Below are 18,167 nucleotides of genomic sequence, written 5' to 3' on the forward strand. Positions count from 1 at the left end.
CCAAAGAGACATCCTGGCCTGGGTGAGGCATGAAAACTGGGAACCTGACAACACTCAGACAATGAGGTGGCAATTAGTATCTTTGGACTACAACTCCTATTCAGCAGATGGGAGTTGTAGTCCCAGCCATTTGGAAGGCACAAGGTTGGGGATGGTTGGTATATATGATAGCAAAGGTGGTACTAAAGGGGCTGTGACAAGTCATTACAGTGAGGGGCTTTATGTGTCTCTCAGCTCTTCTGGGATAATGACGAAGATACTTGACCTCGTTTGAACGTTGTCCTTCCTTTGCCGCCTGCTCAGAGCTGGGGGACACGATGAACAATAAAAACACATCAGAATAATTACTTTGCTGCTCTAATTATGTGTCAGCAGTGATGATTTGGGGACAAGGGGGGAGGGTTAGGAGGATTTATTTAAGTCTAATTGAATTGTTTTGGCCTCCTGTTTCCTGGGGAACTCATTTGCGATAGGCCGAGCCTGCCTTTGCTTCCCTTGCGTAAGCTTTAATCGTAAGTGAGTGGTGGTTTCCCGATGATCTCCGTTAATGTTTGGGGGTGGAATTAACATGCCCAAGGGACGGTCACATGAGCTGCTTCCCTTCCTCGCTTGCTTTATTGGATCTCAGGCCAAAGCGGAATGGTTACAGGCTGGGCTGGAAAGAACTAGACACCTCCAGGACGCAAGATGCCAGCCGTCTCAGTCCTCTACAAAGGAGCAATCATCATTAGCAGGTAACGGTTGGGAGGAAGGCTCGCATGGTGATTGGGCTCATGCCCGTGCATTGTTAGGCTGGGAGGAGTTGGAGGGATACATATGGGGGTACACACTGTCTTCAGGATGCACCCTCTGTTTATAGATTCACAGTGTCAGACCTTGTAACGGTCCATGCGGGTGGATAAACTTCAGTTATGAGGGTGAGACGTGTTCTACTTTCACTGGAAACATGAATGCGCAGGAGGCCTCTTTCCAAAGAGGACTGCAAAGCAAGAGATGGGGGGGAAAGAGTTTTGAGGAGAGCTGAATGCAACTCCCTTGGGCCAGCCATCCCTAGGCTACGCACCAGAAAAGGACAGCTAGCATGTACTCTCCTTGGTCCGAGGCCAAAAATCTTCCTGCTTTACCACATTGGCTCCTTACCAATGCCAAAACTTCAAACACTGATTTTGGCATATGTGGAAATGCTCCTCACTGTGCCAGGAGGTTGCCCAGAAAAGCTGTGTGTGCGCGCGCGCACACGCCTGTGTGTCTTCACCTTATGATATATAGCTTGGCTCATTTACTTGAAACGTCTGGATCTCTGTACCATGCATCCTTTACCTTCTGGATGTGGTGCACAGAGATCTAAAAGGTGTGGGTTAATGAGGTGGTGGTGGCTGCACTGAAGGTGCACATTGGGGGATGGACTGTGCTTTGGATGTGTTGAGTTTGATGATGGTGATGATGATAATAATAATAACACTGGCACAATAATAACAATATCATCATCATCATCATCAACAACAACAACATTTAGATAGAATCTTTGAATGTTCAAAGTGTTTCATATGTGCACATTCTGTTGTTATAATCTTTACAATGACTCTGTAAGGTTGGCCAGTGTTGTTGTCCCCATATTGTAGATGGGTGGGTTGAGGTTTAGAGAGAGTGGCTTACCTAAGACCACTGAGTGAATTCAGTGCAGATGTAAGATTTGAATTAGGATCTTCCTGATTCATAGCTTAGTTTCTTAGCCAATGTGCTACATCATAGTTACGTATTTATTTATCAGCAGCACCAGCATGATCATCTTTATTTAGCACTTCCAAGATCTTGGGCCATAGCTCGGTGGCCAGGCACCTGCCAGAGACCTGGGAGAACTGCTGCTGGTCAGAATTGGCACTATTAGGCTAGGTGGACCAATAGTGTTGCAAAACACTATTAGGCTAGGTGGACCAACCTGGTGTTGCAAAAAAATGTACAACTAAAGGGAGGTCCGCCCACCGGCTTACAATTGGGTGCCGCCTCCTGTATGGGGAGTTGTGCTCCTATAAGCAGAAAGAAGGGACAACAATGGAGGAACAACATAAGAACAAAAGAGCTGTGCTGGATTAGACCCCAAATCAGAATCTTTGAGTGTGCTTTGCTGTAGCACAGAGTGATATAATGCCTTCTGCTGGTCCGTCAGGCAATGATTCATGGAATTGCTTTGCAAGGATGAGCTGTTTGTTTTAGAGCAGGGGTGAGCAACATCCAGGAGTCTGGGAGCCAATTTTGCCCCCCCCCAAACCCACCAAGGGGGCACACCTCTGCCCCCTGCTGCAGCACGGCCAAATTCACCACCAAAACATGGCAGTGTGGTGGTCGCAAAGAAGGTCCTCTTTGGCTTTGTTTTAAATAAGCCCTTTTTGCTGCTGCTGCACTGCCCAATTTCCACAGCAAACGGGTGGGGTGGGGGGGTTGCCACCACCACAGCAAATGGGATTGCAGCAGGGGCCACACATGGGCCACAAGTTGCCCACCACTGTTTTAGAGAGTGTCTGTGTGGCTGCTTCTCCTGCTGTCTATTTGAAGTTGTACCATCAATCTGGAAGCTCAGGAGCAGACCTGTTTCCCCCAAACTGCCTGGTCCCATCACTACTCCTTGATTTTTGTGGGCCCCTCGTGGCTCTTATCTGTGCAGCAGTCCAGAAGCAGAGGTGTTCTGACCTCTTCAGAGCAACTAACATCCACTGGAGAAAGCTGGACAACATTTCAGTGCTTGTTGGACTGTTCAGACCAGCTTGGTGAGGTGTTGATCGCTGACTCCCAAGATACCTGATTTGACTCCAATAACCATGCTGGCTGGAGATGATGGGAGTCTCTCTGAAAGTCCCCCCCCCGCCCCCCATTCCGAGGTGAGTGTAGTGATAATCAGAGGTTTGGCTTTGGGAGATCCAAGCTATAAGGTTGGACACAAGCGAACCTTCATAGAATCATAGAATAGTAGGGTTGGAAGGGGCCTATATGACCATTGAGTCCAACTCCCTGCTCAATGCAGGAATCCAAGTCAGACATCCCTGACAGGTGGCTGTCCAGCCTCACCTTGAATGCCTCCAGTGCGGGAGAGCCCACCACCTCCATAGGGAATTGTATACAGACATACACATGTATGCCAGGGGAATCCTAGAATAGCAGGGTTGGAAGGGGCCTATAAGACCATTGAGTCCAACCCCCTGCTAAGTGCAGGAATCCAAGTCAAAGCATCCCTGACAGGCGGCTGTCCAGCCTCATCTTGAATGCCTCCAGTGTGGGAGAGCCCACCACCTCCATAGGGAATTGTATACACACACATGCACGTGCATGCACACGCATGCCAGGGGAATCCTAGAATCATAGAATAGCAGGGTTGGAAGGGGCCTACAAGGCCATCAAGTCCAACCCCCTGCTCATTGCAGGAATCCAAGTCAAAACATCCCCAACAGGTGACTGTCCAGCTGCATCTTGAAGGCCTCCAGTGTGGGAGAGCCCACTACACAGTGTCCTGGTTCAACACAGGCAGGGTCTTTGGGCAAGTCGCAGATAGTCCCAGGAGCAACAGTGAGAGAGCGACCACTTCAGTCCAAAGTCATACTCAGGAGTTCTGAGGAGGTTTCGCAGGCACAGGCAGAGGCGAGGCCAAAGCAGTCCGAAGGTCGGTTCACCAGCATCCATTTAATCAAGTGTCAAGGCCAGTCAGGGGGGTGTCCGAAAGCATTGTCCAGATGGGTAGCCGAAGGTCAGGAGCCTGTCAGATGTGATATTTTGGAATGCCAAAGCAGAGGTTAACACACTGTCATTTGCAGCAGAGAATTGGCATCTGTGGGGCTGAATTTATAGCTGGTTGTTAATCAGCACAGCTGGCTAATTAGGTCAGTGTGCTGCTTTTAACAGAGGCCCCTTGCTATAACTTCCTTTTGTTCTTTTGCTGCTTCCATCTGATTCTACGCCATGCAGAGGGATGGATTATCTCAGGCTCTGCTTCCAGCATTTGGGGGAATTCAGGAACTGTTCAAGAGGGGCCAGGTTGCTCCTGCAATGTTTCCAGGGGAGGACTGTCAGCCAAGACCTCCTGTTCCGTGCTTAGCTCTGGCTGAGGCCTATTGTGCTGGCTCTCCCCCTCCTCCTCTTCCTCAGACGCATCCTCCTCCAGGTAGGGCATGGCACACAGCCACTAATACTGTTCTGCAAAGGCTTAAGAGGGATGGATCCAAGGAACCACGAGCAGAAGGAAAACAGCTGCTAGCACCGTTCCACAAATGCTTGGGTGAGATCCAGGTCAATGTATCGAGAGCCTTTCATGAGAATTCATATAGTGCAATTGTAGGTATGTTCCGTGCCCTCATGTTTTGACTTGTTATCATTTGCACACGGAGAACAGCAGCTTTTCATTGCGTTCCCATTCTCCCACAAGGTATGGAACCAGCCCTGCTGCCCGTGAGTGGAAGACACCTTCCACATGTGGCTGTGGATCCAACCCATCATTGCTTAGGAGGAGGTGTTCCAACAGTGGCACCATTTTGTGACTGTGCAAAACATGGCATGCCCAGTGGAGACTGGTGGCTCTGATGTCAGTGGGGTGGTGAATCTGCTCTGGGTTTCAGTCGGAACCAGTCAGAAGTCTAAAGGAGCTGTTTATAGCTCCTTGGAGAGCTCTTTTGGCATTCTGACTGAAACCCAGACCAGATTCACCACCCCACTGACATCGGAGCCACCAGCCTCCACTGGGTATGCCACTGTTATGGAGACATCCAGGGCCGCTCCTGTCATTAGGCAGGGTGAGGCAGTTGCCTCAGGTGGCAGACACTGGAAGGCAGCAGCAAGCTGTCTGAGGAGAGAGCTAGACACCTTGGAATCCATTAGATACATCCAGAGGCCTGTAGATCCAAATACCCTATTTTCACAAGGATGGCAACACCTGTGCCAGCATATCTGCCTGCAGTTGTGATGTCTCCAGGGCTGACCCAAGACATTTTGCTGCCTGAGGCAGAGAACAAGATGGCACCCACTTCAATTCCTTGTACAAAAGCTGCCTGCACAGGCAGATGAATCTGTCTTCAACACTATTGGTGAGACAACGTCCTCCACAGAACCTGAAGGCAGCAGGCTAACTTAAGGGGGGTAGAGTAGGCTGCAAGGCACACCAGTCAGAACTCTAGTTGTGCATACTACCACGGGGCAACAGGGTTGCTGAGTGGCCTGCGTGGCTTGTAGGCCATGGCCCAGTGCATCCAATACCTGAAACAATATCATACTAGCATTACCCTAGAGTAGCCTTCCTCAACCTGGTGCCCTCTAGGTGTTTTGGACTTCAACTCCCATCACCCCCAACCAGCATGGCCAATGGTCAGGAATGCTGGGAGTCATAGTCCAAAACCTCCAGAGGGCACCAGATTGAGGAGGGCTGCCCTAGAGGGGAGATTGGCCTGATCCAGTACAGGACTTCTTATGCTTAGAATCAGGATGCTATTGTCCATAAAAATACATCTCTCTCTCTCTCTCTCTCTCTCTCCCCCCCCCCCCATCTTGCTTTCTTCTTTCAGGACACTAATGGGACCATATGGTATGGATCGGACTGTGCATTGCATTGACTTCTATGACTGTAGCAATGGCCTGGGTAAGTGTGTTGTTTGGGGTCACTGTAGTATGTGGCAGAAAAAGGGCTGGGGGATCATGAGCTCTAAAGGGTGCATTGCCTTGTTTATTTGCTTGTTTTCGAGAAATCACAAGTGAAGATACTCTCGCTGCTGTAGGGATGTCAGAGGAATCTGTCTGGGGGGTGGAACTCACTGAGCTTTCATCAGCTCGGCCCCCCAGACTTTGGCTCACTTCTCCCACGAGCTTGCCCCACTCCATCTACATCAAGGGCCAGCTTGCAGATTTTCTGGGAATTTTTTCTCTCTTGTAAATAGAAAGTTGTGCAAATTGCAGCCACAGTTTTACCCAGTTCACACCTTCTGGACCAAACATGGACGCAAAGGCAATGTGTGGTCGAAGTCCATACTTTTCCAAGCTTGCAATGTGATTTGCGGATCGACAGCACGCGTACATTTGAAAAATGCACATGAAAAATGCATACTTTTGAAAAATGCGCACAAATACACTTTGATCAATGGGAGAAGAATGCATACATTTCAAAGAGGCGCACAATTGATGTGTACTTTTGGAAAAACAGGCATGAAAATATGCATGGATATTCATGCGAAAACAAAAAAAACCAAAGCTTGTAATCTGACAGGGACTTGGGTGAGATCGAGCTTCGAGATGGAATTCCGAGAACCTCAGCAAGTTCAGGTTTTGCTGATTCACACATCAGTACCTGTAGTGACTAAGCAAGTGGGCTGAGAAATCCCAAATTCAAATGACACCACAAGCAGACCCAGCGGAGAACATGGCCATGTGGAGTGCAACCTGTCCAGGATTCCAGCCACTATATTCCGTCTCCCACCCACCCACCCAATAGCATTCGTGGCCACTGAGCAAGCTGAGTCCTCATTGGGCTGATGGGGGGGACGACTCCCGTTTAGGGCTTTGTTTCTAAATATATAATTTTTGTACTTCTGCAAGGCTTGGAGCCTCCCTGGGTCTGCCGATCGCTCCCTCTTGTGCGTGGGTGGTGCTGTTTTGGTTACCTAAGTGACGAGACTTGGAGGACAGAAATTGCTATGGATATCCTATATTCTCTATGAGGATGAGAAATGATGTGGGGAAGAGGGCATGGTGATTCTCTCTCTTCCGGCATTTCCCAGTGGAATTGGTTCCCCGCCACACAATGTCGTGGGGAGGGCTGCTGGTTTAGGTGACTTTAAAAGGGGAATAGACCATTCATGGCAGAGGCAGATAGGTCTATCAAGAGCTATTCACCACTGATAGCCAAAAGAAATCTCCATGTGCAGAGGCAGTATACCTGAATCCCAGAAGCTGGGGGGCAGAAACCAACAGAAGACAGTAGCCAGTGCCAGCTGCAGGTTTTGGAGGGACCTTGGGCAAGACACCCTCAATGGGCCCGGTAGCATATACCTGTTCTTGGGATATATGTGCTGATGTTGTTTTATGTAACCCCTGTGTTATATAGATCCAGTTAACTGATAGCAGCAGTCGGTGCTGGCTTGATGGGCAGAGAGGCAGTGAGCAAGGCGGCCACGGCATCTCCTGCTCCTCCTGCTCACCACCACCGCTGCCTGGGCCAGGGTGAGAGGCAAAACGCTTGCAAGGGTGAAGAGGAGGAGATCCCCCCCTCAACGAGTCCTTCCTCCATGCCCCCCCCAGGGAGTCCTCCCTCCATGGGCCCCCTCCCTCAAGGAGCATTCCTCCATGCCCCCCCTCAGGGAGTCCTCTGTCCATGGCCCCCCATCTCAGGGAGTCTTCCCTCCATGCCCCCCCTCAGGGAGTCCTCCCTCCATGGGCATCCTCAGGGAGTCTTCCCTCCATGCCCTCCCTCAGGGAGTCTTCCCTCCATGCCCTCCCTCAGGGAGTCCTCCCTCCATGCCCTCCCTCAGGGAGTCCTCCCTCCATGCCCTCCCTCAGGGAGTCCTCCCTCCATGCCCTCCCTCAGGGAGTCTTCCCTCCATGCCCTCCTTCAGGGAGTCCTCCCTCCATGCCCTCCCTCAGGGAGTCCTCCCTCCATGCCCTCCCTCAGGGAGTCCTCCCTCCATGCCCTCCCTCAGGAAGTCCTCCCTCCATGCCCTCCCTCAGGGAGTCTTCCCTCCATGCCCCGCCCCTCAGGGAGTCTTCCCTCCATGCCCTCCCTCAGGGAGTCCTCCCTCCATGCCCTCCCTCAGGGAGTCTTCCCTCCATGCCCCGCCCCTCAGGGAGTCTTCCCTCCATGCCCCGCCCCTCAGGGAGTCCTCCCTCCATGCCCTCCCTCAGGGAGTCCTCCCTCCATGCCCTCCCTCAGGGAGTCCTCCCTCCATGCCCTCCCTCAGGGAGTCCTCCCTCCATGCCCTCCCTCAGGGAGTCCTCCCTCCATGCCCTCCCTCAGGGAGTCCTCCCTCCATGCCCTCCCTCAGGGAGTCTTCCCTCCATGCCCTCCCTCAGGGAGTTCTCCCTCCATGCCCTCCCTCAGGGAGTCCTCCCTCCATGCCCTCCCTCAGGGAGTCTTCCCTCCATGCCCCGCCCCTCAGGGAGTCTACCTTCTCCTTGCCAGTGTCAGCAGCTCCCTCTGCTCCTCATCCTCTTTCTCATCGCTTGTTTACTTGACCCTTGTTTACCTGCGAACCACCCGGCGACCTTCAGCTATTGGGTGGTATAGAAGTGTAACGAATGAATGAATGAAAAATGAATGAATGACAGGCAGAGAGCCAGTGAGCAAGTAGGCAGCAGCGTCTGCTGCTCCTCTTCAGCACCACCATTGGCTGGGCCAGAGCGAGAGGCAGGTGAACAAGCAGGTTGCCACGGTGAGGAGGAGGAGCAACTCCAGGGGGCTCTTGTCAGTGGGTCCCTGCTAGCGTGTGGGGCCTTCACAGATGCCTGACCATGCCTACCTTTGACACTGGCCTTGACGACAGTCTCCACCATAACCTGCTTGTAAACAGTCAAGTGTCATCTGGATTGGCCACTGTGGGATCAAGTTACTAGTCCATAGCAAGGCTTGTCTAGTTTATCTTATGCTTTTATTCATGTGAACTATATTCAGTGGAAGTTAAGTTAGGTCATGTATATCTTTGCAACTGAGGGCCTAGGCATAGGATGCTGAGATTTTCAGCCATTGCCTGATGGTTGTTGTTGTTGTTGTTTTTAATGGATGACTGATGAATTAGATCTTCGCGCATTCCCAACTGAATTTACCTTGAATTTACCTTGAACATAGGTGCAGATTGGGAATCAGCTGCCCACTGGATTTCATACTTCTCCAAATGTTGCAAAGCAGTTCTGGGCAGTTTATGACATACCTAAGTACAGATTTAGATATTATTTTGAGAGAAAACACACATTTAAATACCTTTTAAAATACTGGGCCTGTTTACACAACACGCTAACCCAGACTTAGTGGTTGAGTGTGGGCTGTTGTTGAACCGTGGGTTAGCATTGTCTGAACCCAGGACATTTTCCTCAGGGTGGCTAGTTAACCATGCAGTGTGGTTGAACAACCTAACAACAAACCATGGGTTCTCAAGGTGGTTTGTTTGAGAAAAATAAGCCACACTAACAAGCTACCTTGCAGAAAATGTTCTGGGTTCAGACAATGCGCTAACCATTCAACAAACAACCAATGGTTCAACAACAACCTACACTCAACCACTGAATGTGGGCTAGTGTGTTGTGAGAACCCAGTTCGCTACCGAAATAAGTATTTTGAGAGGATTTAAAAATATACACACAGATTAATGTAGAAATGGAAATGAAGGGAATGATAGTTAAAAACATGCCAAAGTGCAATGGACCAGGCTGTGGCTTAGTGGTAGAACCCCTGCTTTGCAAGCAGAAAGTCCCAGGTTTGATCTCCAGGTAGAGCTGGAAAAACACCTGCCTGAAACCCTGGAGAGCTGCTGCCAGTCAGTGTCAACAATACTGGGCTTGACAGAGCAAGGGTCAGGGTCAGGATAAGGCAGCTTCCTAATCACATTTAGGAATGTTCCCATGTTTCTATACAGATTCTCACCCATCCTTACTTGTGCTCAGCTGGTTGTGTGAATGCTGACACCTCATGCAGAAGTTGGTGTCATCTGGTTTTTGCGATGGCATTGTAATGACAGTTTTTTGAGCAGTTGTAATGGCATGCCCAACTTTTGGATTGTGGGGATGGCATTTGCAGAACCAGCTCAGCCGTAGCAGTCCACCTTAAAAGCATACACTGACATTAAAAAAAACCACAGCAACATGATCGCTACACCCAGAAGGAGATCTGAAAATAAGGGTGCTTCCAGACAAGGCAATCACCCTACCTCAAATACAGAATTTTACAGAGGAGGGCGGGGGGCGATTTTGTCTTCCAGTTGTAACCCTCCTGTGTTTTTCCACCACCCTAGTAAGTTGGAAAAGAGAAAATAAATGCACAAAGCCCTTTGACTGGTAGCGCTAAGCACCCTCTGTCTGGAAGCACCCTAACCCAGGAAATGATTTCTACACTGTGTTTCAGTGGCTGCAGCCTGATAGATGGAATTCCAAGAGCATTGTAGATCATTTAATTAGAAATTAGTAACTGAAGGGAGGTTCCAGTTAAGCAGTGTTTCTCTGAAAAGCCGAGACCCAATTATCCTGACCTTCATCTCCTTAGATCGAAGCTTAGCTTGATTCACCTGTAGCTGATTCCTCACCTCAGGCAAGAAAAAGATGCCAGGGAGACTGGAAAGCAAAACGTTGGGATTATGCCAAATGTAATTAAACATCATTGCCTTAATCACAGATCTGGGATTCTGCTCTGAAGGGCATGTGTGCAAGCAAACTCACACACCCTGATGTGTGAAGCAGGGCTGGGTGTGCGTGCTGCAATTTCACACAAGTGCAGAAAACAAAAGAAGACACAACCTGGATGCAGCAGATCAAGTTTCTCATCCTTATGACTGAAGATAGTTATAAAAGTAGCTTGCGAGCAATGTCTGCTGAAATCTTGGGCATCAAGGGATGGCTAGATGAGAACAGCTCTGCACATTACGTTGTTTGTTGGAAGTGTCACAGATATTTCACCTTTTAAGAGGGCAATCCTATGCATGTTTAGAGAGAAAAATAAGTCCTATAATTCCCAGCATCCCCCAGCCAGCTATGCTGGCTGGGGAATGCTGGGAGCTGGAGGACATTTTTCGGTCTAAACTTGTATAAGATTGTACCTTCAACACACATGAACACACATTTCTGTGAGCCCTGACCAGGGTTCCCAAATCTGTGTGCACATGGCCCCAGCAAATACACAGAGGAAATATATAGTGTGTTACGCTAGGCAATGAACTGGGGAAGTTTAAATGAGACACCATCTATCATTACATTTTTCTCATGGGTTTACAAATCATTTGTAGAAAATGTTTTAATGGATTCAGAGTCTCGGCAAATCCTTCTTTATCCCTAACAACGTCAGAAGAAAATCCAAGCTGTTTATTAAAATCAGTGATTACTCACAACACTAGTCTCAAACACATCCACATTTTGGTGTGAGTGTGTGTGTGTGTGTAGACTATAAAGTCTTTAAAAAAAATCGTCATCAAAATTTTTTTTACCAGCTCTTCATATTGCATTTAATCATTCAATCAAGGCCAGTTCCAAATTTGAAGGGTCTCCAAATGAACCGTCCTTTGGTGGTCCCCTCTTCTGTCGATGGGCTTATAGGGTGTCCATTTATGAGTTACCAAAAAAGAGGGAACACATCCCTCCCCACACAAAAGGAGAACAGAGGACAGCAATTTGCATAACATTTTTGTGTGCTCATGTATATATATAGATGCAAATTTAGAAATTACTATTATAATTTAAATAGAAATACAGTACATCTCACCATAGCGTGGAAGACTGTGGCCAAGTAATCATAGAACCATAGAATAGTAGGGTTGGAAGGGGCCTATAAGACCATCAAGTCCAACCCCCTGCTCGATGCAGGAATTCAAGTCAAAGCATCCCTGACAGATGGCTGCCCAGCTTCATCTCTAATGCCTCCAATGTGGGAGAGCCCACCGCCTCCCTAGGTCATTGGTTCCATTGACGTATTGCTCTAACAGTCAGGAAGTTTCTCCTGATGTTCAGCTGGAATCTGGCTTCCTGTCACTTGAGCCCATTATTCCGTTTCCTGCCCTCTGGGATGATCAAGAAGAGATCCTGGCCTTCCTCTCTGTGACACCCTTTCAGGTACTTGAAGAATGCTATCCTGTCTCCCCTCAGTCTTCTCTTCTCAAGGCTAGACATGCCCAGTTCTTTCAGTCTCTCCTCACAGGGCTTTGTTTCCAGTCCCCTGATCATCTTCGTTGCCCTCCTCGTAACCCTCTGTTGCTGCCTATTCTGCCTACTGTCCAGGTGCAAACTGTTGATGAATTCTGGTGGTTCTGGTTTAGAACTGGACTGGGCACCCCTACAAATAGAGGACAGCTTCAAACAGAGGACGGTTCTCTGTAAAGGAGGACACATGGCCACCCAGCGGCAGATAGTAGTTGTGCTCTGAGTAGTGGTGGTTCCTGGGGCCAGTGTTGGCTCCAGGTTTTTCAGGGTCCTCAGGCAAGACACCCTCAATGCCCCCCTCCCTTGGTGATTCTACCTTCTCGCCACCATTGTCCTCTCCTCCTCTGTCTCATCATGGCTGCCACTTGCTCGCCTGACAGGCAGAATGCCAGGGAGCAAGCAGGCAGAGACATCTCCTGCTCCCTTCTCACCAGCCCCGTTTTCTGGGCCACACTGAGAGGAAGGTGAACAAGCAGGTTTCAAGGGAGACAAGGAGGAGTGACTCCAGGGTTTTAGAAAGTGTGTTAGCAAGACCACCCAGAAAGCGGCAGGTGATAAGGGCATCAGAAGCAAACTCTATTTTATACCTGCAGTCATGATGGTGCCGTGATTGAAGTGAATTTAAAATGGCCCATGCTCAGGGCAACTCTTTAAAAATTAGGGTTGGCAAACAGTTTTGTTGTTGTCGGTGGCAGCTGGTGACTGGCGTTCTGGAGGGGCTTGTGATTCCACTCTGGGCTTTAGTTACCACCAGTCAAAACTTGAATGGTGCTATCCAAGCAGCTGAACCCATTTTGAGGATTGGGTTCAGCCCCTTGGATAGTGCCGTTCAAGTTTTGGCTGGTGGTTACTAAAACCCTGAGCGGAATCACAGCCCTTCTGGAACGGGAGTGACCAGCCACCACTGGCTGTTGTTGTTCTAACATGTCGGGAATGTAGAAGCAGTTGTGAAGCATGGAATGGTGTTTGTTGGGGAGGGGGAGAAGAGAAATGTGACTCATGTGCTTCCTAAGTGAAGTAATACAAATGGCCATCTAAAGGGGGGGGGCATAAGAACATGGTCTGAAATCACCTAGCTGCATCACTGTCTAGAAGCAAGAGGATTCTAGGATATCCCCCTGTGGATTCACTGCACACGATTCTTTTGCTTTGGGGCAGGACAGAGCAGCCCATGGGTTGCATTTTTGCATTCCCCTGTCATGGCCGCCACATTTGCCACAGCAGTGATCAAAACACACACAGCAGTTTTGAGAGGGACTAGGCCCATGGGGACGGCTTGCGTTGTTTGCAAGCAGAATCAGGTTCATGGGAGTTCACCATTTCTGTCCCTGGGAAATCTGGTTCTTTTTTGGCTCGACAGAGTTCCGCTGCATGTACGGCTCTCCTTGCATCTGCGAGCTGAGCTGTGGTCCGTTCCCTGAACTCTGGGAACTTTTTATACATTTGGGGGGAAGGGTCTGCAATTTGCACACATTTCTGAGCAATTTGCACACATTTCTGAGCAACTTGCACAAATTATGGCCAAATTTATGCAAATTTCATCCGACGTTGCACAAGCTCTGCAAATTCCACTGTAATTTGGGCGACTTGCTCAGATTTTTGCACAAATTGCAGAACCTTCCAAGAAAAAAAATGCGCAGAATTCCCAGGAAATCCACAAACTAGACTGACACACTGCAGATCAAGTTGGGAGCCGCAGCACAAACTGAAAGATGTCTGAGGGGCTAAGCCCAGGAAAATTAATCAAACTCCACCCCCCAAACCGATTTCTCCAACATTCCTAGGGGAAGTATTCCAGGAGTGTAATTCTGTTTGCAGGTTGCAAACAAGTTGTGTTCCCATTGTGCCACATCTCCTTACAAAAGGAAATTGGGCAGCACTTTGGAGGGTGTCTTGGAGTCCCCTAAACCTTGAACATTGCCCACCTGTGGTGGGGGTGGGGGGTACATGCTTGTGAAGGATTGGCTTGCCAAAGGACAACTAATGAGGAGTGATGGGTGGAGCACCTGTAACAGGTGGGAGCGCAAAAATGCAAGCACTCCTGTAACATATGCGTGATAATGTAAATGTCGGTGTTTGAATTGTAAAATGTTATCCAGGGAAGTTAGAGTTAAGAGAATGTTGGTGTGTGAGTGAAAGGTGGGAGGGGCTTGTGAGTGAAAGGTGGGAGGGGCTTGTGAGTGAAAGGTGGGAGGGGCTTGTGAGTGAAAGGTGGGAGGGGCTTGTGAGTGAGAGAATTCTAGGGGGTTTTAAATGGGGAGAACTGACAGTTTTGACCAACAGTAGGTCAGCATTCCATGCCCTCTGAACACGCTCAGTCTTCATTGGGCTATTTGGGGGTGTTCTCCCCCATAGCATTTCCCCCCAAAGATTCCCCAGCCTCTGGGTTCCTCTGAGTCTGCTGATAACTCCCTGTCATGCATGCCTGGCTGTTGCTATTTGGCAAACCAAAAAAAAAGGAATGTATTTGAGACAAAATATACAACAACTGGAGGCATTCAAGACGAGGCTGGACAGCCATCTGTCAGGGATGCTCTGACTTGGGTTGGACTCGATGGCCTTGTAGGCCCCTTCCAACCCTGCTATTCTATGATTCTATGATTCTATGAACCCAAAGAGTCAAAGGTATGCCAGTATTTCCACAACTTCAGCATAATTCAATAAACTGTAAATATTGTGCACAAAATCTATTTAAACGATGGGTACAATCCCCAATTATTGAAAATGCACAACACAAGAATCAAAATCTGTACAATACAATGTGATGGATAACAAATTCTCATAGAGCCCAGCACAGGCTATGTAGGAATGAAGAAGATCAATATATAAATCCATGAGATGAAAATGATGGGTTAGTAATTCATATCACTCCTTGCTGGATGCTCATTGGTGAACAGAAAAAATACTTGTTGATCTCAAAACAAAGCCAAACCCGGTTTGGCCTTGGTGGCCTTCCTCAGTGTCTTGAATCAAAACAAAAATGAATTCTTTTAAGAAAATGAATTCATGAATATACAGCATTACAAATTAATATATTTCTCTCTAATACATACGAAATGGATAGCTGGTCTGCATATTAAGAATGGTATAAGTGGCATCTGCATCCAAATTGGTGAGACAGATTTTTATGTATTATGCTGAAGTTGTGGAAATACTGGCCTACCTTTGACTTTTTTTGTTGCTATTTGGCTACTTAAGCAACAGCACCATCCCCTGCAGATTGGAATACCATCTAAGATGATGTTGTCAGCTGATGGACCTCGGCATTTATAAGGATCAAAGGTCCACCCGCCCCCCAAAAGATCAGGGTTTGGATGAGATGTTCCAAAATCTATATTAGGCCAGCTTCTTTAAGTAGGCCACCTGAAAGGTCACAAAACAGCGTGCAAGCTTTCAAGATCTCTTCATCAGGGAAGATGTTATGAAAAAGGAGGAAGGAAGAGGAGGGGGAAAGGGGCCAACTTAAAGCTGAAGTTCTGATGTCTGCATGAGCCTTCACAGCTACCTTTGCTATTGGGATGGGATATGGTGCTTCCCATGCACTTTCTAGTAGGGACGTTGGAGAAATCCGCAATGGAATCAAATGAGTTTGGATTTCTATGAATCCAACCCATGGACTCCACAGTGGACTGGCTTTTCCTCAGTTGCATGGATTCTGTGGACTTGTGGACCATTTTTTCTCCCCAAGAAAGCTTCGGCTTTGGGGCGGTATAGAAATGAAATAAATAAATAAAAATTTGTGCAAATTTAGTAATGGAGAAATATGTAAAATTAAAAAAAAACAGCTGAAAATGTGAATTTTCCCCATAGGCAAAGCAGGAGGGGATTTGCGCATTTTTGCAAGCATGAATTTGCACAACTTTGGGAACTTGAAAAAAAACCACATTCTGTCAACGAGCAGATGATGGAACAAAAGGTGCCTGACAATCCACAAAACACAGAAGGGGCAGATTTTATACAGTCCATATATCTGTCCTCTCTAGAACAGCCTTTCCCAACCCCCAGATGCATTGGACAATAGCAGCATCCAATTGTGTCGTTCCATTAGCTCAAATGATACTGCGCTCACAGAAACTGCATTCTGAACAATGCACAAGAGAAGAATCCAACTAAAGTTACATTTGCTTAAGAGTAGTTGTGCAAGCGGTTGTGCATTAGGCTTGTGCAACTCATTGCGCAACCCATTCAGCAACCTGTTGCACATTGTGCAACTTTGCATAACTGGTTGCCCAACTTCTTGCATAACCAGTTGCGCAATCGTAATGGTTAACCGCTTGCACGGTAGAAAGATTCAGCAGAGCTCCACTAGCGCTATTTGAGTTTGCGGAATGACACCGTTGGATCCTGCCCATAAACTCCCATCAGACCCAGCCAGCATGGCTGTTCTTGTACTGCAGGGGTCCTTGGGCACATTTCAAAATTTGGGAGAGTGTCTGGTTGTGGGGGGCCTTATCCAGTCATCAAATGGCTGCCATGGTGGGCATGGCCAGGCACACAACACTCGTTTCCCAGAAACTGATGAGATGGACAGGAAAGTCCCTTGCCCAAGTATGAGGCAGAGGTGGGGTCTGAGCAGAGGTGGGGTCTGAACTCCAAAAGACAAAAGCACTCTTTTGAACCCAAACAAAGATGCTGCTGGAGGGGCAGCATGTCGCTTTGCAGCAAGGCTGCCTCCCAGTTTTTAAAAAAATGTTTTAGTTTTTTAAAACCTTAAGAATTAAATAAAAAAAAAGAAATCAGGAGGAGCTGGGGAGCTTGGTGGGCACCAAGAGAGGTGGCCGTGGGCAAATTGGCACCCAAGGGCACCATGCAGGAGATCTCAGTTATAGTCCAGCACATCTGGAGGGCACAGTTTGGGGAACTCTGCTCAAGAGGGAAGGACTTCAAAGGAGAGAGGAGGCAGAGAAGAGGAAACGCAGTGTCTAGATGGAAGGGTTCACGACTGCTCCAGTTTGCAGCCCTTGACTCAAAGCTCCACTGCAGTACAAACAGAGGGCATTGGTTAATCTTTCTTTAGCCTCAGCCATGAGGGGACCTTATGTTGGAAATAAGACAATTCCTGGAGACTTTTGAGGTCCATGAAAATCCCCAAGCACTCATAACATGTCCCCTCTCTTCCCCTTAAACTGTGAGTAGGCAAGAGCACAAACAAGCAGAAGTGTGGGGGTGGGGTGGGGGAGGGAACAATTTAAAGTAATGGGCTACTTTAGCATATGTTCATTCTATTAACTGACTGTATACTCTTTGGGGACGGTTTTGAAGTCATTGTCCATGAATGGAACGTAATAAAAATAGACTGACAGAAAATTCTGCAGCGACATTTTCTTAGTTCAAATGTGCTTGCAAAATTTACATTTTACATGCCCACATTTAATGTCTCCCCCACGCCACTTCACATTTCCATTGTGAGGTGCTGTTGAGTTTAAAGGTGGAAGTGACTGAATCTAAGAAATTGATACTTATCATCACCTTAAAATGAATCAAGAGGGGTTACCATTTATACAGTGTGTGTTTTTTGTCTCTAAAATGCAAATGTCAAAAGTGAGATTCATCAACCTTCCACAAGTTGAATTCAAAATCAGGAATTTGGGGGCTGATTTTGAATTGGTGACATATTCCATTTGAGGTTTACCACCAGCCTTTATATATCACCACTAGAGGGAACTATATGACAAACACTTGAGAATTCTTTACAGGGGTCTATCCTCTTACCATTACTTGTGCTAAACCAAAGAATTACACCTGGTTGTGTGTGTGTGTGTATGTTGTGTGTGTGCGCATGCACGTGCACGCATGTGTTTAATGTGGATGAGATGTGAGTATCTGTCACACTTTCTAATAGGATTGCATGATTTAAAAAGTTAGAATGCGCTGGGAAGCAGTGTTAAGAGTGGGAAGCAGTATGGAGAACCCTGCAAGCTTATCCTGGGTTTCTCAATAAAATCAGTAATGACAAACAAGTTGTTACTGGATCCATGCACAGCTGCCCCATGTGGTGAGCCACTGAACTGCAAGTGGCAGCTTTTCAGTGAGTTACCTTCAGGCCCTGGACTGACTCCACCCATCCAGGTTGGCCATTGGCTCCTCCTGGACAGGAAGGCCTATAAGAGGGCTTCCTCGCCTAGTTGAGCCTTGCTTGAGCAACAAAGTATTCTTGAGCACTGGTTTGTTGTTTGGTCCTGACTTGTTTATATTTATTTGTCACATTTATACCTCGCCTTTTCCTCCAAGAAGCCCAAGGCAGCGTATATGATCTCCTCCTCTTCATTTTATCCTCACAACAACCCTATGAGGTAGATTATGCTGAGAGT

The 18,167-nt window shown here is 47.8% G+C and overlaps 1 protein-coding gene across 1 annotated transcript in view; it reads left to right on the forward strand.

Annotated features, from left to right (window-relative positions):
• Positions 1 to 566: 566 nt before the first annotated feature.
• LOC146336738 (syntaxin-binding protein 4-like) overlaps positions 567 to 18,167 on the forward strand; it is an 87,074-nt gene continuing 69,473 nt past the window's right edge. The window contains exons 1-2 of the mRNA XM_084818872.1: positions 567 to 734; positions 5,541 to 5,614. Of these exons, the coding sequence (XP_084674998.1) occupies positions 688 to 734; positions 5,541 to 5,614 (121 nt within the window). The 5' untranslated portion in view covers positions 567 to 687. The remainder of the gene's footprint in view (positions 735 to 5,540; positions 5,615 to 18,167) is intronic.

The sequence above is a fragment of the Heloderma suspectum genome, chromosome 12, assembly GCF_057233095.1.
Source record: "Heloderma suspectum isolate Gila_16-S chromosome 12, 16-S_ref, whole genome shotgun sequence".
In the NCBI taxonomy this organism is placed as follows: Eukaryota; Metazoa; Chordata; class Lepidosauria; order Squamata; family Helodermatidae; genus Heloderma; species Heloderma suspectum.